The sequence below is a fragment of the Mytilus edulis genome, chromosome 8 (assembly GCF_963676685.1).
Source record: "Mytilus edulis chromosome 8, xbMytEdul2.2, whole genome shotgun sequence".
NCBI classification, from domain to species: Eukaryota; Metazoa; Mollusca; class Bivalvia; order Mytilida; family Mytilidae; genus Mytilus; species Mytilus edulis.
This window is the reverse complement of record NC_092351.1, coordinates 86524193-86548387: the sequence shown is the minus strand read 5'-3', so window position 1 is coordinate 86548387 and position 24195 is coordinate 86524193. Positions and strand designations below refer to the sequence as shown.

Sequence of the window (24195 nt, the reverse complement as noted above, 5' to 3'; positions counted from 1 at the left end):
TGCTCAAAATTCGGATTTGTGGCCGTATTTTCTCTTTCGAAAGAAAGACATACCATTGTTGTTTTACAAGATAAACACAGATTGTTTAATATAAATAATTTGTAATTTCTGTATTTTATAAGTATCCTAAAAAATTATAGATTTTTTATTCAGAAATAACTCATATTTATCAAATGTTCATGAATCTAGAAAAATAACATCTTTTTGTTTTATATTAAAAAAAATGCACTATTTACGTTTTCATGAAAATAGGTGCACATAATCAAACCAAATGGCATTTTGAAAAAGAGGGGTTCATGAACTCGTTTTCAAGTGAAGTTAGTTTGAATGATAAAAACCAGTCGAAAACTAGCAACGTCATAACCTCCCCTGTAACTATATCGTGTGCCCTTATCAGACATAACAAAATGGAACTATATTGATATAAAGCACGATGTTGACGTTATTGCTGAGAAAGTAGTAAGATCGCGGTATGAACGTAGTAGGGTCGCGGTATGAACGTGGTATACTCGTAGTAAGAACGTGCTATAATCGCAGTAGAAGGGTGGTAAGATCGTGTTACAATCGGATAACTCGTGATATAGTCGTAGTGGCAACGTGATGAGCGTAGACAGATCTTGATAAGTCGCATAATAAGCGCGATGAGAACGTAGACGCGTCATGCGGACGTAGCAGCATCGTGAAGGCATACAAAATTTACATTTTCATGCCGCTCCTAACACGACTTCACCACGATCTGAATTTATTTTAGATCGCGGTGAGCGTGACGCGATCGTGGTCTAATGGGACTGGGGCTTTAGAAAACATTTGTAGAATTTATAACTTTTGATAATTGTTCAAATAATTACCATTTCCCGGTTGTTATATCAACGCTTGATATTTTTTAATGTGTAAATCATAACTGATCCCTTTCGTAGTCTTGCCTTCACGTCAAATATATCAAGGGAGAACTAACTAATGAAAACATATTCAACCGTCGGATTGATTAAACACCTTTTTTCTCAACATCCTAAATATTTTGAACGAGTTCTTACGATTTAGTTTTGTCGAGCTCGACATAGGGATAGTTATCCGGAGGAGGCGGCGGCAGTGTTAGCTAACGTCTTTAAAGCTTTATATTTTAAAAGGTGTAAGACCTGGATGCTTCATAGTCTGTATATATATGCCTCATGTTACGAAGTTTTCGTCAGTCACATGTCCAATATCCTTGACCTCATTTTCATGGTTTAGTGAATACTTAAGAAAAGTTTAGATTTTTTGTAATATTAAATTTTCTCTTATCATAAGTTATAGGATAACTATATTTTGTATGTGCGTACCTTGCAAGGTCTTCATGCCCCTCAGACAGTTTTCACTTGACCTCGACCTCATTTTATGGATCAGAGAACAAGGTTACGTTTTGTTGGTCAAGTCCATATCTCAGATACGGTAAACAATTGGTCGTGTATATTTGGTGTATAAAAGGACTGTACGGTGTACATGGCCAACTGGCAGATGTCATCTGACCTTGACTTCATGTTCATGATTCAGTGGTTATAGCTAAGTTTTTGTGTGTTGGTCTGTTTTTATATACTGTATGCAATATGTCTACTATATTTGGTGTATGTAATGATTGTAAGGTGTACATGTCCAACTGGCAGGTGTCATCTGACCTTGTTCCCATTTTCATGGTACAGTGGTTTTTGAATTTTGGCCTTTTCTTTTTTCTAATAATTTATGCAATAGGTCAACTATATTTGGTGTATTGAAATATTTTATTTTCCTTATGTCATTCGTGCAGATTTTATTTGACCGTGCCCTCATTTTCATGGTTCATTGCTCAGTGTTAAGTTTTTGTGTTTTGGTTATTTTTCTTAAACTATAAGCAATAGGTCAATTATTTTGTTGAAGGGTAGAATTGTAAGTCTTAGACATTAATAAGTCTCTAATATAATAATTCCTTTCAATTATACCGAGATTATAGCACTTCAAATAAGGTTTCATACGATATTGTATCTATACAAAATGTACTCTTTAACAAATGTCTTGAAGTAGGACTTAACTATGATTATTAGCAGACTAAGCCAGCTATACTCAAATATCTTGATGCGGCTTGCAATAATAATGTCATTTTTTTCAAAATATTTTGCTCGAATAGCTGTCGTTTTATAACATAAAATACTTGTCCTAAGCTACTTAAAAGATTCTGTCAAAACTTTACAGTAATGATTGCATAACCAGTGTTAAAGATAAATAATATAACTTTCTTCCACACAAAGGTTTTCTTTTTTACCTTATTACATAGTATCAACAAATGAACAACGGAATGTAATGTATATTGATATGTTTTTTCTCTATCATTGTCTATGTCTGTGTTCAACTAAGGTGATACACAAAATATACTCTCATTATATTTATGTTGTTTTAAAGCATATTTTTTTTTATTTGATGTTTGTATAGAATATTTTGGAAATTTGAGGTTACACAGTTATTAAAGCTTGTACTGAGAACAGACGAGACAAAATTTTGATTGATTAACTTCTTGTGACAAAAATTATTTTATATGGAATGGCAAGTTATCTGAAATAATGTTACTATACAGGATAGAACTGTACTCATGCCATTTATTAAATTTGATATGAAACAAAGACGAATTATCCAAATAATATTTTGAAAAGCGCAAATTTATCACAGACTAAGAGGGGAAAACAACGGTTGCATGTTTAACATATGTTTTTGGAGGACCAATACATCAAATCAAAACTCCTAATTTGCTGTTTATCAATTCTGATTTTCACAGATAAGATTTATAAAGACAAAAAAAAGCAGATCATATTTCAGTTTTTCGATGGATATAGCTGTTATTTTCACATCATTCTGATAATGTGAGGAACAATTTAAATAAAAAGAATTTATTTCCACTAAATCTTTTACGGTTACATGCACATGTATGTAATAGTAGAGCTCAATATAAAAACAGTTTTCAAGAAAGAACAGTATTAGGTTTAGTAGTTTTAGTTTTAAAGGATATGAACTGCTTAATTTGTTTTTATCAAATATCGTATCTTACAAATATACATTGTATGTACAATTATACAATAGAAGAACACAAAAAAATGTATAGACAAAATAACATTAATAATAATTAAAAACCAATTGTTCAGAGAACAATTGAAGGTCTTTCCACCACTTACAATATATTTTGATATGAAACATTGAAATTCAGTTTGAATGTCAATTCCTATGGCTTCATGATGTATAAATATGAATTTCAAGCAATGGTCAAAATCTAGAACGTCTAATTTGCCTATGACCTTGACCTCAATTTCAAGGTCGTAAAGTGAGGACCTAAAATCAAAAGACCCTAGGTCCATGATATGTAAGGATAATGAGTTATATCACTTAACGCATTATTCTAAATATAAAAGGGGAGAAAACTCCCATTTACAGTCAATGTCCCATCGCAATTAAAATTTAAATGTGACGACATGTCACAACTAACAATTTAGTAAAGATAATTTGTCGATATCTTTTACGGTTATTGAAAATAAGTGAAAATTAGCCAAAGTCATAATTTAAAATATGACCTTGACATTTGACCTTGACCTAAATTTCACTTTTTTTTTTACTAAGGACCTCAAATCTAACGACTCTACGTCTCTATTACGTATGATTTACCAGTTAAAAATGAATATCACTTGAATCAAATAAAAAAGGTGGAATAAATCTCATATGGAGTCTCCGTTATAGCTTCGGTCCAAATGAATATCCTTATCCTGAAGATGTAGCAAGCAGTTTGGTAAAATAAATTTGTCGTAATATTTTACGGTTGCGAAGGAGTAGTGACCACAAGATAAACAGTGTTTGGGGTGATAACTCTTACAACGTAAAGTACTTTGTTACGCAGTTGTCAGTTTTAAAACTGTATAAACTATACGATATCATATTCCAAATATCTAAGCAACATCTTTTGAAACATCACTACTACGCAAGAAAAAAAATTAGGCGGAAGAAAAAAAATAATAATAATCAGAACACAACCAAAAGGTCTTTCCACGGAAAGGTAAAAAGACCTTATAAACAAAATTTAAACAACGACAAGGTCCAAAATAGGTAATTAGAACACACTCGAAATGACATTTTAATGAATTATGGAAAGACTAAATTGATATCCAATAGTTCACAGAACATTTGTAGATCTTTCCACACTTTTTAATGAAAACAAAGTCACATTGGGTTGACCCAATCTTTTTATTTGCTTTAAACCCTCCTGATTGTAAACATCTATAAAGTTGACACATGGTTACTTCCGGTTTTAAAAAGAAAAAAAAGCAGGTCATTTACGGAAAGGTTGAGAGACAAAATTAAACGAAAAGATCGAATAAATGATGAAACATATTAAAGCAAAACAGAAACGCACATTCAGAACATAAAGACTACAGGCACAGGCAAATATTGAACTAGAAATACATATTAAGGATGAGAAACAAAGAAGCTAGTCTCAATCAAATTTGCATCTAAGCAAACATTGTTGACCTTTATACCTTGACATATTATTTTTTAATTGCTTACTGTATTTGACTGCATATTAAGTATAACATGTCGAAAATGAATTAAAAGGGCGTCATGTGCACTTCATGCCAACGTAAATGCTGAAAAACGTTTTACATTTATTCTGTGTTAGCGTGAAATTTCAACGAGTTTGTTTTGTCATTAGTAAAAGCATGCTGGTACGGAACGTGAATTAATTTAGTTCTACCCCAGGCCTCCTATATCAGTTCACTTCAAATGATCAGTATGATATGATAAATTAATATATTCAGAATAAATAGTTATGAAAGGTACCAAAAACAAAATCATAAGTTATCCAAAAGTAAACATGTAAAACAACCGCTGCATACCTTTGAATTGTTTTCAAACGCATTTGTTTCACACTGCATTTTAAATGTATTTTTTGCCATGCGTTATATCTCAAACAGTAGTGTGATAATTTTTGTCTTGCTTCTATTATATATATTTATTACGTAATTTGGTTTATTATGACAATTATCACGATTGCAGACAAGAAAGAAAAAGACAATGACGGAATTGTATGAATTGGAGATGCAAATAGGAATAGTTATGGTAGATGTTCGGAACAAATATAAATCCATTGGCACAGATTTACCAGACCTTCATCGGCAATTCAACAATTATGTATCAGAGGTAATTGATACTTATTACTTCTAAGAGAAAACACACGTACAGATATGCCAAAACTGATATGATTTTTGGAATTAACCCCAGGCAGAACAATTGTTTACATTTAAAATGCAATATTGACATGATCTGGACCCGAATAATTATGTGATAAAAAAATTGAAAGCCAAAAAAAAAAAAACGACAACGTCCTTAAATAAATTTTAAGATTATTGTTATGCAAGAGGGTCAAAAGATATCAGCGGGGTAGTCAGACAAAAAGATTGAAAATAAACTAACAAAGACAAAAAACAAATAATAGTACACATACCACAACATAGAAAACTAAATAGTAAGCAACACGAACCAAATCTCTGGTGCTCTGGAATAGGTAGATCCTAATCAACATGTGGCATTCGTCGTGTTCTTCATGTTGTAACAAACCCGGTAAAAAGTCTGACTAGGTTGATCAAATTTATGGATAGGAAAGGTGAATGTAGTTATGATGTCAGAAAAATATCCGTTATCATCTGTGAAGCGGTTATTCCATAACGGTCAACCAACTCGACTTTACGGATTACTTAACGAGAGAGCATCATCTGTATAGCGAAAAGTAAAGTGAAAGGATATTACCTTACCTCTTTAGAAGATCATATAGGAAGCCTTACAATAATAAAGTAACACATCTGCAAGAAGAGACACTTTGTTCCTATAGGAATGAAGACCGATTTTTGAAAAACACGTCCTCCAAACATAAAAAAAAAATATGTTGTCAGTAAAAAAAAACAATCATCTTATCAGTTTCATGGATTGTTTTGATTGAATCAGAGTTATCATTTATAAAGTAGGATTTATTTTTCCCTTATACGAAATTGTTCATTCTTCTTTATGCAACAGATTAATTATTGAAGCAATACCACCTCTTTAAAAGTTTGACTTTTAGTTTAGAATAGAAAATACTTGTGTAAAGTGTAGAAAAGTCAAAAGTTTTGATACTAATGCAAAATAAAAGAGCCTTAGATTGTATGTACTCTAAAAGATCTTTGGAATTTTCTGGAATCCACCTCTGATTCACGCTACCTCTAAAATACGCATTTCACAATATCTTTGAAACCCGGCTTTGATAACTGATAATATAAATGTAGATAATTTAGAAAGAGGTTTTGTGGAGCACTTTGAAGACCCATCATTATACCAATATTTGTTAGGACACTTATGTAGTTGAGATATCCAATACAGTGATGGAAAATCCAGTTATTCAACTTTGATGGAAATAATTAAGCTAGGTGTTTTCTTATATGTTCAGGTATAAACTGATAGTAGAAGAAATGTCGTAATAAGATTACAATTTGCTGCCGTATTAGTCAACTACGTAAGAATTTCAAGTAACACTCGACAACCAAGCAATTATTTAAGGGTTAAATTCGCGACAGTTTAGGTCGTGTTTGTCTTTTGTCTATCAATATGTTCAAGTACATTAACATATTGTCAAATTTTCATTTGTGTGTACAACTTCTAGTATCCAAATTCAGCTATGTTTCATGACTATAAATGTGATTAAGTTGCGATTTGTGTTAATTCCAAATTATTTTTTTCTTTTGCAGTTCGGGGAAGTAAATAACAACAAGGCAAAATACTTCTCAAATCTATCACAGTCTTTTGAAAAAATGATTAACCATATAACTGTTCAGGATTTACAAAGACACACACATAAGTTAAAGAAGATAGTAAAAGATATCGTTGATGTAAGTTCAATATTACGCACATTTTATTTATAAGGATTATCTTCTGTTTTATATTTTAATCACATTTTTTGTGCATACAATAAGGCATACGTAATGATAAACAAATACCTGTTCCGTGATGCCAAACAATGAATTAATTGTAAAACGGAAAACAAATTCTCGTTGGTGTGATTTATATATAAAGTCTCTAAATGATTGTAAAATGAAAGGTATAACACAAATTCCCATACGTTTCGAATGATGTAATCTTCCTCCATTTATCTCCAGTTCTAGTGCAAACTCTAAGACCTTCATAAAAAATGTCCCATCTCCTTACACATAATTCATCTGTAAGTGTCGTTGTATATCTTTTATTTCGTTCTCTTTGTTGACAATATTGTCGCTGCTTTGTGCCGGTTTTGTTACCTTTACTCCATCTAAATGAAGAACTGATCATTATAAGATTCGTTAAGTATGAGATCCCAATACTTGCAGTGTCTCATCAAAATTGACTGTGGAATCCCTTTTTTACTTCCCAGATCCACAGTCAGTTTTGTCGGGTGTATATAAAAAAACCTTTCAAATTCGCTGAAACCTTCACGCGATGATGTTTGGTTTCTGACGTTATTTCATTTAAAGTCCTTGTATAGGCTGAGTTGTAACCGATTTGTTTTGCCCAATGGGTCTCTAATCCTCTTTTTGGTAGACTCAGGGGCTATTGCTCATTATTCAGCTGTACTAATTGTTATCATGAACATAATTTTGATTCATTTTTTTAAATGATTTTTCTAGGATGTGTCAATATACTGTTGTCTGATTTAGATGTACAATTACACGTTGTATTCATGCCTTGTTTCAAAACCTTGTTCCATATTAGTTTCTCCTTCACCTTAAAATATGTGTTATATAAAAAGTGTACGCTAATATGAAAAGTGTTGTCAGTTTAGGGGTGAATTACATATTTTCACAATCTAGTAATCATTTATAATTTGGATTACCCTAGCTGTATTTGCCAAAATTTTTACAAATTGTTGGTCCTCAATGCTCTTCAACTTCGTACTCTATTTAGCCTTTGTTCTTTTATTGGAGCGTCACTGATGAGTCTTTTGTAGACGAAACGCGTGTCTGGCGTAAATATAAAATTGTAATTCTGGTATCTATGATGAGTTTATCATCAATACAGTAGAAGTTTTTTCGACGATTTCAATTAAAAATACTTTTTTTTCTTAACGTACATGTATACCCCTTTCTGAATTTTCCCAATTAAATGTATATCGATACTAGCATTTTTTTTAAATGTATCGGCTTCTCATATCATGGTTATAATTGGACGTATTATAATTGGATTAAATGTATCCCGGATTAATGAAAATATTTCGAGAAAGACTAGCTTCTTTAATTTGAATAAACTATGTTTCAGTAAAAATACGTTTTTGATCCATTTATTTCACGCTCAGTTTATAATTCGTCTTGGGTGTCGCGGTGTGCTGTCGATACTCATTGTAGGTGTCTGTTGTCATGGAGGTCGGATATGTGTTTAGCAACATGTTGGGTCTTTAAAGATTGACGTAGCATGGGCATTGATGGACCCATTCAGTTTTTTAATTATGATTTGTATCAACGACCTCACTGCCTTAATCCATTCGAAAAGAGTGTCTTCCTTCTCGCGCTTAGTCCATTGCCTGGCATAATCCTCGACTGAATCCATCAAAATTTTAAAGTTGTATTTCCAATTCATGGAGTTAGGCTCACGATATGTCGGACCTTTCGATAACACATTTCGTAGAGAAGTGTTATTAACAATGTTGAGGTCACCGGTAATAACGTGGCCAGCGGGATTATATGTGAATTGGAAACTAGCACAAGTGCAATCAGGAGGTTTAGACTTGAAGTCGTCAATATCGAGATCCTGCAAAACATTGTGTAATTGAAATTGTAGTTGCAATATGTTTGGTATAGGTATAAGAAATGATTGGTACAGACCGGTCTTTGTAATAAGGAGGTATAACTTTGACAAAAAACAAAATCACAAACATATACATTTACAGAATTTTAATACAGAATTTTAAAATATAGGAATACAAAAAAGACACGGTTTCACAGCTATTCCTGACATCGATTACATCAAACAGAAAAGATTTAGTAGAGTTGACTATGGATAGATTAGAAAATATTGAAGCTTTTGTTTTCGATAAAATAGCAAACATATACTGGAGGGTAAGACACATGCATTTATTTTTAGCATTTATATATAAGTTTTTTTTTATAAGGAAAACGTAATTCAAATTCCAATCTTTACTTTACTAAAGGTATTTCAGAATGGATATTTGTAATGAATATTTAATAGCAGACACACATTTTGAGGCTTGTGGAGCATATATTTTAGCGTTTGATATTGCATATTCAAAGATACACATTGAAGCATCACACATTTTATTTTTGTTGCAGTCCGGTTACAATTTAAATAGAAATTGAATATATTAATAATAATGTTGCAGCTATTTCTTTAAAAACGATTTTTCCTACTGGTGGCCTGATCGTGAAGTACAAGATTCTAGTCAGAAAGCAGTAGTGATTTTTTTATTAATTTAAAATTAAAAATCATGTATATGCTTAAGAGGGTGTCCATGGAAAAAACAGGCAGTGGATGGCACATGACATATTTTGTTTTCAAAATTTGTTCAATATTTCATTTCACAAATTCATTCTTTCTGAAAGTTAAATTTTGGTTTTTTATTAACTGCAACAAATTAAGAGAAAACAAATACATAGAATGCACTAAATATTCAATGAAAAGGGGAGATAACTCTTCATTTTGTAAAAAAAATTGTTGCATCGTTAGTGAACTTTCAAAGTGTTGATTCAAAAATATTTTGACATGTGTATCCTTTGTATGATATAAACCGATATTTACTTGGACAGTCTCTTAATTGTCATCCCGTTGTGAATTGATATTTGAAAAAAATATATAAACACGTATTTCAGTGCATAAAGGAAAGCCCAGAAGATTTACCAATTAAGCTTATTGAACAGGTACATTTATAATGAAAGATATTTCAACTATCCTACTGTTTAATTATTTAACGATTTTTTCTGTATAAAAAGGCATCAAATTTAGTCGTTCAGAGTATAATTTGTTTGTTTGTTTATATGTTTTTCGATTGAGTTATAAAACAGAAGATGTGGTATGATTGCCAATGAAACAACTGTCAACAAAAGACCAAAATGACACAGGCATTAACAACTATAGGTCACAGTGCGGCCTTCAACAATGAGCAAGGCCCATACCGTATAGTCAATTATAAAACGCCTCGATATGACACTGTATCACAATTCAAACGAGAAAACTAACGGGCTAAGTTATATAAAAAAATTAACGAAAAAAAATATGTAACACGTAAACAGAAGACAACCACTGAATAACAGGCTCCTGAATTGGGACAGGCACATATATAAATAACGTGGCAATAATAAAACAATTTCAATTGACATTTCAAAGAATCTCTTTTTGTGTTGTGATGTTACAATATTGTTTAAGTTAAACGTAATACTGGTACACATTAAACCGTTTAATCCCGCGGCTTTCGTTTGTACCTGTCCTAAGTCAGAAACCTGATGTTTAGTGTTTTTTGTTTGTTAATGTGGTTCATAAATATTTCTCGATTTGTGTTTATATATATATGTTTCGGACCATATGAGTATTTGAACCATACGCGTATGATCATCATGACCATATGGGTATTTACTCATATGGTCGGGGTAATTAACATTCTCTGAAAGCTTACTTTTAATACTTCTAAACTCTTCATAGGATATGAACGTTCAGTAAAAAGACAGTATAATATAGGTAATTTTATCATTTTATTATGATAAAAAAAAATTGTCTAAATAAAAGTTAGAAGTTTCACAAAGTTTATTTTACTTACTTGTCAAAACTAAAATAAATACATTTTATACTGATGGTCATTACCGATGATCATTGCCGATTTGTTATTACGGTGTAATTACAACATGTCGACGTAAATAATTAAATAATGATATGTCCGAACATTGTTACTTCTATGCATAAAAATCTTCTTTGTGTGACAAATATGTTATTCACCTTGATATGCATTATTTACTTAGCCTGTTAGTTTTTAAATTTGTGTATTTTCTTTATTACATTACAGGCGTTATATGAGTCATTCTATACCTATTTGTATGTTTTTATCATAACATCCTTTATTTATATACTTTAGGTTCCACATATTGCAGTGAGTAAGAATTATTTAACGTACAAATGTTTAGGTATATTCAATGTCTGTTTGTTTTTGTACTTGCTTTTTGGTGGCTTTTTTAATGGTGAGGTTTTTTTATTTAACTTAGCTGAAAATTTTTCATATTTTTGTCAGTTTTATGTTTCTTTACCATTTGGTTGTGTCATTTAATTTGTTCTTTCTTAATTTATTTAGTTAATTATAAAGATAATTTAGAGTGTCTCATAAACATGATAAGTCACAATGTTTCTGTTATATTGAGGACATACTTATTTCTATATAATTTACGTGTTCATAACATATAAATTATGAAAAGTATGAAATAAAGATGTACACAAAAGCTAACATCAAATTACCACTTAACTTAAATGTAGACTAATATGGAACCATATTTTGAGTTTTTTCAATTGAAATACACTGCACATGTTCAAGATGTAAATATATTCATGTATTTCTATAGTTCATTCCCTCAACTTATGTTCGTTTGTAGTATTGTATAATGTCTATGTTCTTCTGTGTACATGCACCTCAGTATTTACAGCGGGTAATCAAAATAAAGTACATAAACTGTATACAAAACCTAATGAAAAATAACATATTTTAAGTGCAAGTATATATCTTTACATACATGTAATATAACTATTCTTATAGAAAGGGAATATATTGGTAATACTGTATAATTTCTATAATCGTCTTTCATTAAAAAAAAACAGTCGAGGAAATGTTGTCCTCTTTCAAAAAAACCCTGGTAAAACATTTAAGAACAAGAATGTGTCCCCAGTACACGAATGCCCCACTCGCACTATCATTTTCTATGTTCAGTGGACCGTGAAATTGGGGTAAACCCTCTAATTTGGCATTAAAATTAAAAAGATCATATCATAGGGAACATGTATACTAAGTTTGAAGTCGATTGGACTTCAACTTCATCAAAAACTACCTCGACCAAAAACTTTAACCTGAAGCAGGACAGACGGACGGACGGACGAACGAACGGACAGACGGACGAACGGACGAACGGACGCACAGACCAGAAAACATAATGCCCCTCTACTATCGTAGGTGGGGCATAATAAAAAGAAACTAAGTAAAAATACTACACAAATAACCCCCGTTCAATGTATTTGTCTGGTTTGTTTTTAAAGTAAAATCACAAAAGAACTGAACTCCTAGGAAAATCAAATCGGATAGTCCAAGTAGTCAGCACTTCTGTGTTGACTTTAGTTATGTTCATATTTATAAATTCACGGTTAACAAAACTTTAAATTTTGAGAAACTAAATTTTTTTTAACGTCAGGAATAGATTACCTTAGCAAACTTTAAGGAATTGTTGGTCTTCAATGCTCTTTAACATCGTACTCTATTTGACTTTATAAATATTTTTGATTCGAGCGTTACAGATGAGTCTTTTGCAGACGAAACGCGCTTCTGGCGTAAATATAAAATTGTAATCCTGGTATCTATGATGAGTATATTTCCCTAATCTAAAGGCAAAACTTAAAGCTCACAACTGTCATAATTCTGATTTGGTACAGGCAATTTCGAATGTAGAAAATGGTGGATTAATCCTGATTTTATAGCTAGTGAAACCTCTCTCTTGTTTAAAAGTTTTGAAAATTCATACTAGTAACCATCATTTTTACATTTTTTTGTAAATATGTTATCTCTACATGCGACACAAAAAAAGTGGCAAGTGACATATACATTTTGACTTCATTGCTGGGCAATGTTTGAATATAACTGTAAGATTAAAATTAGCACATATTTGCGTTTCTCAGATTATCAAAATGTGGGTTGTGTCCCGCGCTAATGTATTTAGCAACGATACAGCATTACAACATTTGTACAACATTCGTGTGATTATTGTTTGGTACTAGTTTGCAATAAACTTCTAAATTCAACTTGTCTTCTTCTTTATCTTGTAGAAAATTGAGAAAGTGGACGAAAAAGCAGAGAACACGGTTAGTTGTTGGTTTATTATTGTATGTTCCGAGATGAAATGAACTGTGTATTGCGTGCAATTACTCTTGAGAGGATCTATGTGTATAAATCACATGTTGGTTACTTCAAATAAGTTAAAAGCTAAAAATAGCTTGGAGTATGCAATACATGATACAATCTTTTTTGACAAAAGTTAATGTAACTTTCAAACTTTGAGGAAACCAGAATGTATTTGTAAAGTTTAAATACACATATGCTCAAACCATGAATAAACCATCGTCTTTAAACAGGGCTTAAACATGTACTAGACGTCTTAAACCAGTTTCTAATGATGTTTTTCCTTTTTCATATTTCAGAAACAGATAGAAAAGGAACTCTTTAAGCACGAAGTAAGATTTAAAGAATTGTCATCATTTGAACTAATCGAGTTAAAGTAATCGATTTCCGCCGTCTACATTCTTTCGTCTTTGTGTGCTTTCAAAAAAAACATATTCTCATCTTGAACCAAATTTATTCAAGGCTGGACTATGATATTCAGAGTGTGTTAAATACAATTTTGGTCAATCTTGAAAACCAAAACTGATAATGAAAATATAACATCAACTGTAAAGCTAAAAATGTCATTGTCAGTATCTCTTACTCGTTAAAAAAGGATGAGCAGTATGTAGAGAATATACCTTTTATAGCTGACTATGCGGTATGGGCTTTGCTCATTGTTGAAGGCCGTATGGTGACCTATAGTTGTAAAAATCTGTGTCATTTTGGTCTTTAGTGGACAGTTGTCTCATTTGCAATCACACCACAGCTTATTTTTTTATACATTATCACCAATAGAAGATTACAAAATGGTAATATGATATACTATGCAAGATCTTCATTAATGTTGTATTTTCAATACTAGTATGTCACTGACTTTGCACTCGATCTACTAAAAGAAATCACTAAGAAAGATTTAAAAACGAGTGAAGAAAACAAACTGCGATACAAATGAAAAAAAGGTAGTAATTTCAAAAGAAAAATTATTTTAGAGTTTTTGTTCTGCAATGTTCTGCGTGTGTACATATGTTTCATTAAAGCTTTGTTATAGAAAATATAATGCCATATGCTCTGTTGGCAGTTTTTCAATGTCCTTTGTGAACGCGTCCTAATTCCTATTTTTGAATTCAAATTGATGGCATATATGTTTTGTCACAGTTTAACTAGAAGTTAAACGAATTGAAATGATTGTTGGTAAAAAGTTAAAATGATAATTCCCAAGAACATTGGGTGACTGCTAAAAAGAGGTTGATAATACGACCGTTAAGTGGTATAAGTGACCGTTTAGCAATCAAATCGCTGAAACGGGTTGCTGTTAAAATAATTTTTACTCGACAAATGTAATTGCAGATAGAGATAGAAATAGAGACACAGGCAGACATTAGAAATAGACGAAAATCTAACAGAATACTTTGTTGTATTGACAAGTTTATCAGAGACTTGTTTGGAGATACAAAATTCGAGCTCTACAATCTAAAAGACAATACAGAATCTGAAGGTAATAATCATGAATATGGTAGGGTGTTTCTAACCTAACGGTACCCAAATTGCGCCTATTTGGGCAGTTTTAGCACCATCATTTTCTTATAAACTAAGACAAAAAATTTCATTCTGATTTTAATTTTGTAGCGGTATTCTTCTTTATTATATATGATTTTTAATCCATATTGAGTCTTTGCATTTTTATCTTCTATGATGTCGTTGTGCTATATATACATGTACTTGCAACCTTAGGCGTTACTGTTTGACGTGAACTTGACTGATCGGTGAATGATCGGTGACGGATGTTTGACTGATCGATGAGTGATCGGTGATCGGTGACCCTTGGGATTCGTCAGATAAGTCAAATAACCTATATGAGAGTTACCGTTACAACGGTCATCGATCAATCAGTAAATTCATGCACGGATCGGACGGATACGTATATATTTGAAATTCTTATGTAAACCGAATTAAACAGTGTTTACAATCCATGAACGCAGACCTAGACGAAGACACCATAATTTACTCGTTGATTTGTAATAAAATTGGTTGCTTTAAAATAGTAAAAATAGTAAAACAGTAGAAGATGAATAATTAAAGCGTTAATTGTCAAAACATCAGAGACAGATATAACACATAATTGTATTACATGTGTCAGTTAACATGAACTTTTTCCTATTTCTTCTTCTCTGGATCTTTACACCCTTTATATGGTAACCATACTTTCGTATGTCGAACAGTTCCACCACCAAAAGAATAAAATAATGAAGAATAAATTAACAATCATAACACAACAACATTATATACATTATTTACATTTCTTAAATCTTTATGTGTTTTTACAAGGGAGGTTTACAGGTTTTATTTTGACTTTTACATGGGAAGTTTACAGTTTTTAAGACTTTTAACATGCAATTAAAGGAAAATTATGATTTTTACTTTTAGCAGTTATTTTTCATATATTTTTTTTTTATTTTTGGTTTACTGTTCAATATTTAATATGATAACATTTACAGATTAGGTCACATATTCACTTTTTAGATAATTAACAAAATGAAAAAAGACAAGATTTTGGTCTTTGACCTTTAATAATTCGCCTTTATATCTTTAAAGTTAATTTGACACTAATTTATTCACTGTGTATTATGAGAACAATTAGAAAGATGATGTTTTACAACTATTTACAGTTAATTCACAGAATATTTATGAACTGAAACTCTTAAGATATAATGAGAAGGATTATACTGTTAAAAATAGTATTAAGTAGACTAAATTTTTAAAATGTTTTGTTTAAATTTTGCATTGCTGTCCTTCCATCCTTGCCCCCACTCTCAGGCAGCCTTTTTCTTTGCTTGGTCTTTCATCACCAGTTGATATCGTGCGTTGTGTATGAGAAACACTAGTCTTCTTGATTGGAATTCTATTTGAGATATCAGGTTAGATGTGATTCTGTATATCTTTTGTATTTTTGTAATGTCCATTAATACTTGAATTGTCATTGCACATGTGAGATCTTCTCCTCGCACATTCCCATTTGTGGTTAGCAGGTTCTTAATTGTTTGTAATATTGGATCTCGCAGGTAATTCCACGCGTCACATTCTATAAGCAAATGTTCTAATGTCTCTTCTTTAAAGTCACAGGCTATACAATGATCTTCAGTTTCTTCTTTGTATATCTTATATCTTAAAGGTTGTAGAATATAGGTTCCAGTTAATAGTTTGATCTTGGTAGGTACTCTCTTGCTGTCTCTTGGAGATTGGTGCTTGATTCGCAATATTGGATGTATTTTTCCTGGCATGAATATATCACTGTTAAGGTATCGAAGGCCGGTATAGAGCTTAGCTAGAGATGTTGTTCGTTCAATCCAGTAGGCATTGATACCCTTTTTAGCTTTATTTAACAGTTCATCCTTTTTCATCTGAATATCTAGCCACTCACTTGCATTTCCTAGGTCGTATTTTAGCATGATTGTCTTTACTTGAATAAACCAGCTGTTACTATTCATTGACTTGATGCACAATTGCCTCCTTGCTAGTTGTTTTTCTAAACTTTCGTTGGGTTGGGTACATACATTTATGAATAGGGTCATGACCTTTAAGTGTATTTGTGTTTCTACTGGTAGTATTCCCGTCAAGATGTTAATTGCCGGATCTGGTGTATTAGTTGGAAGTGACATCAGTTGCTTGAGCATTTTCTTTTGAAAGTTTTCCAATTTCTCTAGATCCAGAGATTGTGGTGTTAGTAGATCCATTCCATATAATAACACCGGCAAGATGTAGATTTTAAACAGGTGTATTATAGTTTCCATATCCAGTCCATTTTCACCATGGAAGCCACTGCCAAGTAGAGCATAAGCACTTCTTCTTGATTTTTTTTATATTCTCCTCAATATTTGCTATGATATTTTGCTTCAAAGAGCTCGTTCGGATTATTCCTAAATGCATAGCTGAGTCAACTCTTGGCATAATAGCTTCATTCAATGTATATTCTTCCAGTAGCGTTTCTTTCTTTGTTGGAGTAGGTTTGATGTTAATAGCGACGCGTTTTTTTTTTTTTTGGCTGTAGTTTATATCCTTCCATGCCAGCAAAGGTGTTTGCCATATTGATTTGTACTTGCATATCGGTTGTCTTTTTGCTCATGAGTGCGACATCATCTGCACATGCGCTAGTATTGCAGAGTATATTTTCAATTCTACATCCTAAATTTGATGTTTCCAGCATGTTAAGTAGAGGATTGATGTAAAGCTTGTATAGATCCGTATTTAGGATCCCTCCCTGGCGTACTATTTGTAGTACATTAAATAGCTCTGAAGTTTTGCCATTCCATTTAACTGCACTTGTTGTATTTGTGTGCATACTCTGAATGATTGTCCAGTGTTTATCATCAATTCCAGCATGATAGAGCCGCTTCATTAGATGGGAATGTATAACTCCATCAAAGGCTGATTTTGCGTCCAGCAGTACAAGTTCATATTCTTGATTGTTGTCTTTGGCTTCACGGTATATTTCTTTAACCGGTAATGCTGCATTACCTGTATTAAACAAAGTGATAGAAACAATTGTGAAATTAAGGATCAACCCAGCAGTACTTATAACAAAAAATGTAACTCAACGAGGATTTACAGCAGGCCCAGGACCGGCAAATGCAGCATTACCGGTCGAAGACATTTATGCGTATACTGTATATGTGAAACTATAGGTGTACTGATGTACTATAAATATTACCTTACATTGGAGTGACATCTAACAGTTCATGTCAATGATGACAAAATCTTACAGTATATATTCTTTTTAAACAAGAATTTGACAGACAATTGTTTTTATTTTATTTTCACTCATTCACTTTCATTTGTCTCCTCTGAATTATGGTAACGGTTGACAATAAGAGAAACACTTTCAGTCCTCAAATGAGAATTAATTCTAAATACAATCTATAAGTTACCAATTCCAAGCCTGAATAATGTGATTGATTTTTGTATAAGAGTACGTTTTGATTCAATATTTTAATCCCTTCCGAAACAACATATATGTATTTTGTCAGTTTTTTCTTTATTATAAAGACGTGGATAGTACTCTTAGAATTGATAGTTTATTAAAATTTCACTTTATTTATAGTGTATATATTTATATATATTTATTTATGTATGTGCCTGTCCCCACTCAGGAGCCTGTAATTCAGTTGTTGTCTTCTGTTTAAGTGTTACATTTTTTGTCGTTAATTTTTTTATATAACTTAGGCCGTTACTTTTCTCGTTTGAATTGTGTTACAGTGTCATATCGGGGCGTTTTATAGCTGATTATGCGGTATGGGCTTTGCTCATTGTTGAAGGCCGTACGGTGACCTATAGTTGTTACATGTAATGTCTGTGTTATTTTTGGTCTCTTGTGGACAGTTGTCTCATTGGCAATCATACCACATCTTCTTTGTATATTGTCCATAAGTATCTACATCTTAATTACGACTTGATATCTTTTCTGAAATTTTCCAGTCAAAATATTCATCCTTCAACAGTTAACATACTTTCAACCATGCCCTAAATGCCTGCGATTAAGTAGGTGTATTCCGGTATAATTTAATATAACAAATTGGGAAAGAGCAAATGACGAACGCGATAATACGGAGTTGATTTGAGTGTCCAATAAAGTGTTCCTAATTTCTTGATGAAATTTCAAAGACAAACGAGAATACACATGATTCTATATAATTCCCATATTTGTTAATATTTGTAAGACTCATTTGACAATATTGTTATTGTTTTTTAATGAATACTTACACATCAACGATCCACCTAAACAATTGATTACAGCTTTAGTGTGTATTTTTTCTTGGCTCCGTGGTTATCACATTTTGTAAATCAGATTCTATGAAGGTCATCTGCTAGAAGTAGACGTCCATGAAGTCTTTTGTCAAAATGTTCAACATAAGTCAATAAGAATATAATCCCATCAGCGTAAATCTTAAGAACATATCGATCTAGTTATATTCATTGAATAAAACTAAAATAAATAAATATGAAAAAAACTGACAACTACACTAAAATCGTGTATTTGAAGGAGGAAATAATTTATTTATTGCATTGTTATCTCGCTGTTTCAACGAATATTGCAGTTTTAAATATTTGTTTTCTTCGTATTATTTTTTCGATTTGAAATTAAAAGGGAGATAACACATTCAATCATACTATAAAATCTTCCTTTATTTCAAAACTCATAAGTAGATTTTTTTCACAAGTCAAGGTTTGTTCATGAACGTCGATTTAAAATTGCGTAATTGTGCACGACTTGCAGGTGGAGATGGAGCCTGTTAAACCAAATATTTAAAGTGCACACAAATGAAACCGTTTCGAAAATAAAAAGATCTGATAACAAATCGACTGCATACCACATGACATTGATTGCATATAAAAAATTGAAAACAACACGTTTAATATGCGTCCAAAGAGAGTTTCTGGATTTACCTTCATCAGGAACGAAGCCAAACACTTAAAATTAGAGGATGTATTAATACCGAAACCGTTGAAGAGCTATATGTCAAAAATACCTAAAATAAATAGCCAAAATCATCTAAAGGTAACTTTGCCTGAGGTTGTTGAAACCTTAGTTTATTAATAATTTATACTGTGCAGTATTTTCAAATTCGACAACCTTAAATACAGAGACGGGCCGGGCCGTATCTAGAACTGTATAAATATAAATAATAAACCTCATTTTATTTTAGGTAAAATAAACGAAGAGATAAACATAGAGTATAGGGACAAACCTTTCTATCATCTATTTATTTTGGCGGTTCTGGCAAATTGGAAAGAAATGGCTATTACTTTCTGGAAGCGAGACACTGACCATACGTGTAAGTCATTTTTTACATTTTTCGTACATTATCAATTTGACGATGAACAAAACTTCTAGAACTACAAGGAAAACCATTCTACTTCATATGAAAAGAAGATGTTGTATGCTATTGTCAATAAGACAACTCTTTAAAAGAGACCAAATGTCACAGAAATTAACATCCATGATTCAGGTTATGTGCTGCAATTCTAGGTGACACCGATAAAGAAATGCAATAACTAGACTTACGAAAGCTTTATTTGTATATCGCATATAGCTAGTTTAAATACCGCTAGGGAAGAACACATATTTTTTAGACAAACTTGGTTTTATGTTGTACATGATGCAACGTCGCCTAGCATTTTCAGGCGCCTCGTGATGGGATTTTCAGAGGACAAAATGTACCACAAAGTGTGAATTAAATTTGATGCAGCTTTTAGAATGTAAATAAAATCGGAATTGAAGCGATTCTTAAACGACTGTTTTGTATGTTTGTTTTCCTAAACAAAAGTCATCATTTAGAGAAACGTCAAAATCAGTCTCTAAATGATGACTTTTGTTTAGGAAAACAAAACAGTCGTTTAAGAATCTTTGAAAAAAATATATGCATTAGTCTAGTAAAATAAAGGAAGGAACCCAATACCAATCTATTTTTTAATAGTTGTTTGATATGAAAAAAAAAGTTACCTGATGTCAGCGTATCTTTATCTACATTTAATATGACGTCATAACTTAAATAACGTCACAACTAAAATCCATAACTACAGAACCGTAATCAGAAACATTACGGTATTTCTGCTTTTTTTTTAATATGTTTGATCTAACAATAAATAATCGTCCCCTTTCACATGTAATGCCTGCCTCATATTACAGATACAAAGTACTTGGGATTCGTCAATCATTCGAAGCTTTTTTCCACCTTTAACGTTTTAAACTGGTATTCTCATTTTTCTGTAAATATATAAGCTAAAGCGATATGCTAAATCAGTATGATTGAGCACTTAAACAAATTTTTTTTAAGGCGTTGTTTTCCGGTTAAACTGTTAATGTGGATTTTCAAATTGGCTATGTTGTGTTGGTTTATAAGTTTCGGATAAAGCTCATAACTGACCTTGTTCAAATCCTTTTCTGTTGAACATAGATACATTTGTTTCTCAAATTTTGTAAACGTCTTCTCTTTTAAGGAAGCAGTTTTTGGTCGAACGTAAACAATATAATTGTTATGACCTATCGTATGAATAGAGTTATCTCAATCAGCAGACACAAATCTTATAATATACGTTTTCACTGATACGGATAACTTATATTTTTGATGTCAGAAACTTAATAAACAAGACTGTTGTTTATGTACAAATATTTAAAAATCGTGTAACGTTTGCAGGTTCTGCTTTATTTGCAAGTGCAGTGCTGAAGGAATTGGCTGAGAGGGCACACTTTTCGAATCTTATGGATCTCACAGCATCCTTAAACGAAAACGCTAGGTGAGACACTTTACTCTTTAAACTGAAATGCATGTACTACACGCCGAAAAAAAAATGCAAAATCGCAATAAGTTTATTAAGAGATCATTAATGGAAGCCATGTATTTGTTTCAAATTTACACACGGCCCAGGCCATGTCTTTATTTTCAACCAATCAATATCTTCCGTGCATTATTTCAAATTCAAAAGGAGAAATACGAAGATTTCAAAACCGAAGCTAGTTTGGATAAGCCTTGTGTGTTACTGTTCTAATGTACTCTCTGTAAAGCTGAACAATTCCAATCATTGTACAGCTTACACGAACTATTTTTAAAACAACCGCTAGAAATAATGTTTATACTTTAAAATTTGCCAATTTTCTGTTGAACTTACTTTAAATAAAGCTAATACTAACAATGACCACTGCCCTTTTCTCGATCTTGATATCTATATCACTAATGGAAAGCTGAATACTAAAATTTATGATAAAAGGGATGATTTTTCATTTCCTATCGTTAATTATCCGTTTTTAGATGGTGACGTTCCCTTGTCACCATCTTACGGTGTTTATATATCTCAACTTGTACGATTCGCTCGTGTATGTAACAATGTTTTAGATTTTAACGAGAGAAATTTATGTATTACTGAAAAATTATTACACCAGGGTTTTCGATATCACAAACTAGTCAAAACATTTACTAAATTTTATCATCGGTATAAAGACATCATTCGTAAATATAGCTCAACATGCAGACTTCTAATACGTTCAGGTATTTCACATCCAATTTTTTATGGTAATATTCTTTATAAAGCACAAAGGTGTCAGTATTCACCTCAGAAACTTGCAAAACCTTTGAATAGACTTATTAAGAAGGGATATAATCACGATACTGTTGTCAAGTCATTAAAGATTGCATATTTTGGCGTTAATATTGAGTCACTGATAAGGTCTTTGCATCGGAACTAAACACATTATTTTTTAAAAACAGTTGTTGGCATGACACGGGTTATGTTCTTCTCATATATGTTATGATGGTATGATACTAAACCCCTAACGGGAAGGATTGTGCCTGATGTTCATATGATGAAATCATAATCTTTCAGTCAGTTTAATTGAAGTCTGGAGCTGGCATGTCAGTTAACTGCTAGTAGTCTGTTGTTATTTATGTATTATTGTCATTTTGTTTATTTTCTTTGGTTACATCTTCTGACATCAGACTCGGATTTCTCTTGAACTGAATTTTAATGTGCGTATTGTTATGCGTTTACTTTACTACATTGGTTAGAGGTATAGGGGGAGGGTTGAGATCTCACAAACATGTTTAACCCCGCCGCATTTTTGCGCCTGTCCCAAGTCAGGAGCCTCTGGCCTTTGTTAGTCTTGTATTATTTTAATTTTAGTTTCTTGTGTACAATTTGGAAATTAGTATGGCGTTCATTATCACTGGACTAGTATATATTTGTTTAGGGGCCAGCTGAAGGACGACTTCGGGTGCGGGAATTTCTCGCTACATTGAAGACCTGTTGGTGACCCTCTGCTGTTGTTTTTTATTTGGTCGGGTTGTTGTCTCTTTGACACATTCCCCATTTCCATTCTTAATTTTATTCTTATGTTTTTTTTTTTTTATTAAGCTAGCGTAATCGGCATAGCGTTTGCAAATATATTACGATACATGTTGATTTACTAGGGAGGTTTATTGTAACAGTCATTATTATGTATAGCTCTGAATCTGTGCTAAGTATAAATATATCGATAATGTTATCACAGTGTTGTTTCCAAAGCGAAATAAGTAAGTCATATTACAATAAAGCATCAAACCTCAGTCTGTCATACATGATTTTTGCTGCCCTTGTATTATTTGTATACCAAAGCTTAACCTAGATAGGCGACACATCTTTTGTTACCTTATTTGCAACCATTTAAAGAAAAAAAAACACAAATGGACTAATCAGAATAAAAACGAACTAAATTGAATCATTACCACTTGTTTCCCTTAACTAATTAAGGGTGTTGTTGCTTAACAGGGAAATATTGTCAATCAAATTAAGAGTTTTTGTTTTTTTACTTACTCGCTGGTTACACTATAAATATTTGTATTACTCCCCAAGTATTTTCACACCTTTTGTTATAACTTCAGATTCTTTGAAGATCAAGCGTGTGCTGTGATAACAGAATTATATAATATCGATCGGGAAAAGGCTCTTACAATACTTGTCACAAAGGTTAATCGGTACAATTCTACACCTTTAGAAATTGCATACTCGCAAAAATTGACCAAATTTATGGCGCACACAGCCTGTCAAGCAAAGCTCAACAGTATATGGTATGGAGATATTGCATTATATACACCACCTTGGAGGGTAAGTTGCTTTTATATATGTATGCGCAATTGCGTGTGTTATCAGATTGTCGAAACATGTTTATCACGTTTAAAGAGATGATTTAACAGATGCTAAACTATCATAGCCGGATAATCTTTATAATTATGAAAATACTTCGCAAATTCAAAACTTTAGGCCAGGCACATAACATTCGGTTACAACAGTTGTTTTGATTTACACTTAAAAATTACTCTGTTCACATAGCATCATTTTGGCAGTTTTTAAAATAGGATCATATGTTAGAAATTCATTAATGTAATTATCGAAACACGACTTATTCTTTTTACTTTCAATATAGTTATCACCTAGTACATGTATTTATGTCAATCGCTTGGCATGTTAAACTATAGTATGTTTATATATGACATGTCGTAATGTACATGATGTAGTGCGAAATCTTTTGAATATTATGTTTTAGATTGGCATAG

General features: G+C 32.0%; 2 protein-coding genes and 1 long non-coding RNA gene across 3 annotated transcripts in view; all 3 read left to right on the top strand.

Annotated features, from left to right (window-relative positions):
- The window catches only part of LOC139484483 (transient receptor potential cation channel trpm-like), a 39889-nt gene extending 29963 nt beyond the window's left edge, over window positions 1-9926 (top strand). The window contains exons 11-14 of the mRNA XM_071268215.1: window positions 5041-5184; window positions 6762-6902; window positions 8958-9098; window positions 9867-9926. Of these exons, the coding sequence (XP_071124316.1) occupies window positions 5041-5184; window positions 6762-6902; window positions 8958-9098; window positions 9867-9926 (486 nt within the window). The remainder of the gene's footprint in view (window positions 1-5040; window positions 5185-6761; window positions 6903-8957; window positions 9099-9866) is intronic.
- A 3136-nt stretch (window positions 9927-13062) lies between these two features.
- LOC139487170 (uncharacterized) lies at window positions 13063-14605 on the top strand. The gene is made up of 3 exons (XR_011655777.1): window positions 13063-13098; window positions 13435-13467; window positions 14465-14605. It is a non-coding gene; the product is annotated as an uncharacterized lncRNA (long non-coding RNA).
- A 5214-nt stretch (window positions 14606-19819) lies between these two features.
- On the top strand, window positions 19820-24021 carry LOC139484482 (transient receptor potential cation channel subfamily M member-like 2). The gene is made up of 4 exons (XM_071268214.1): window positions 19820-19944; window positions 21307-21406; window positions 23524-23746; window positions 23998-24021. Exons 1-4 carry the CDS (start codon window positions 19905-19907, stop codon window positions 24019-24021), a joined length of 387 nt encoding a protein of 128 aa, XP_071124315.1. The 5' UTR covers window positions 19820-19904.
- Window positions 24022-24195: the final 174 nt, after the last annotated feature.

Bases quoted from the DNA above. Each gene is read 5' to 3' on its own strand.
- LOC139484482 (XM_071268214.1), top strand. From the start codon at position 19,905: ATGGCTATTACTTTCTGGAAGCGAGACACTGACCATACGT. The intron at 19,945-21,306 runs GTAAGTCATTTT...TAACGTTTGCAG, and splicing joins GCGAGACACTGACCATACGT to GTTCTGCTTTATTTGCAAGT. The intron at 23,747-23,997 runs GTAAGTTGCTTT...TTTTTAAAATAG, and splicing joins TATATACACCACCTTGGAGG to GATCATATGTTAGAAATTCA.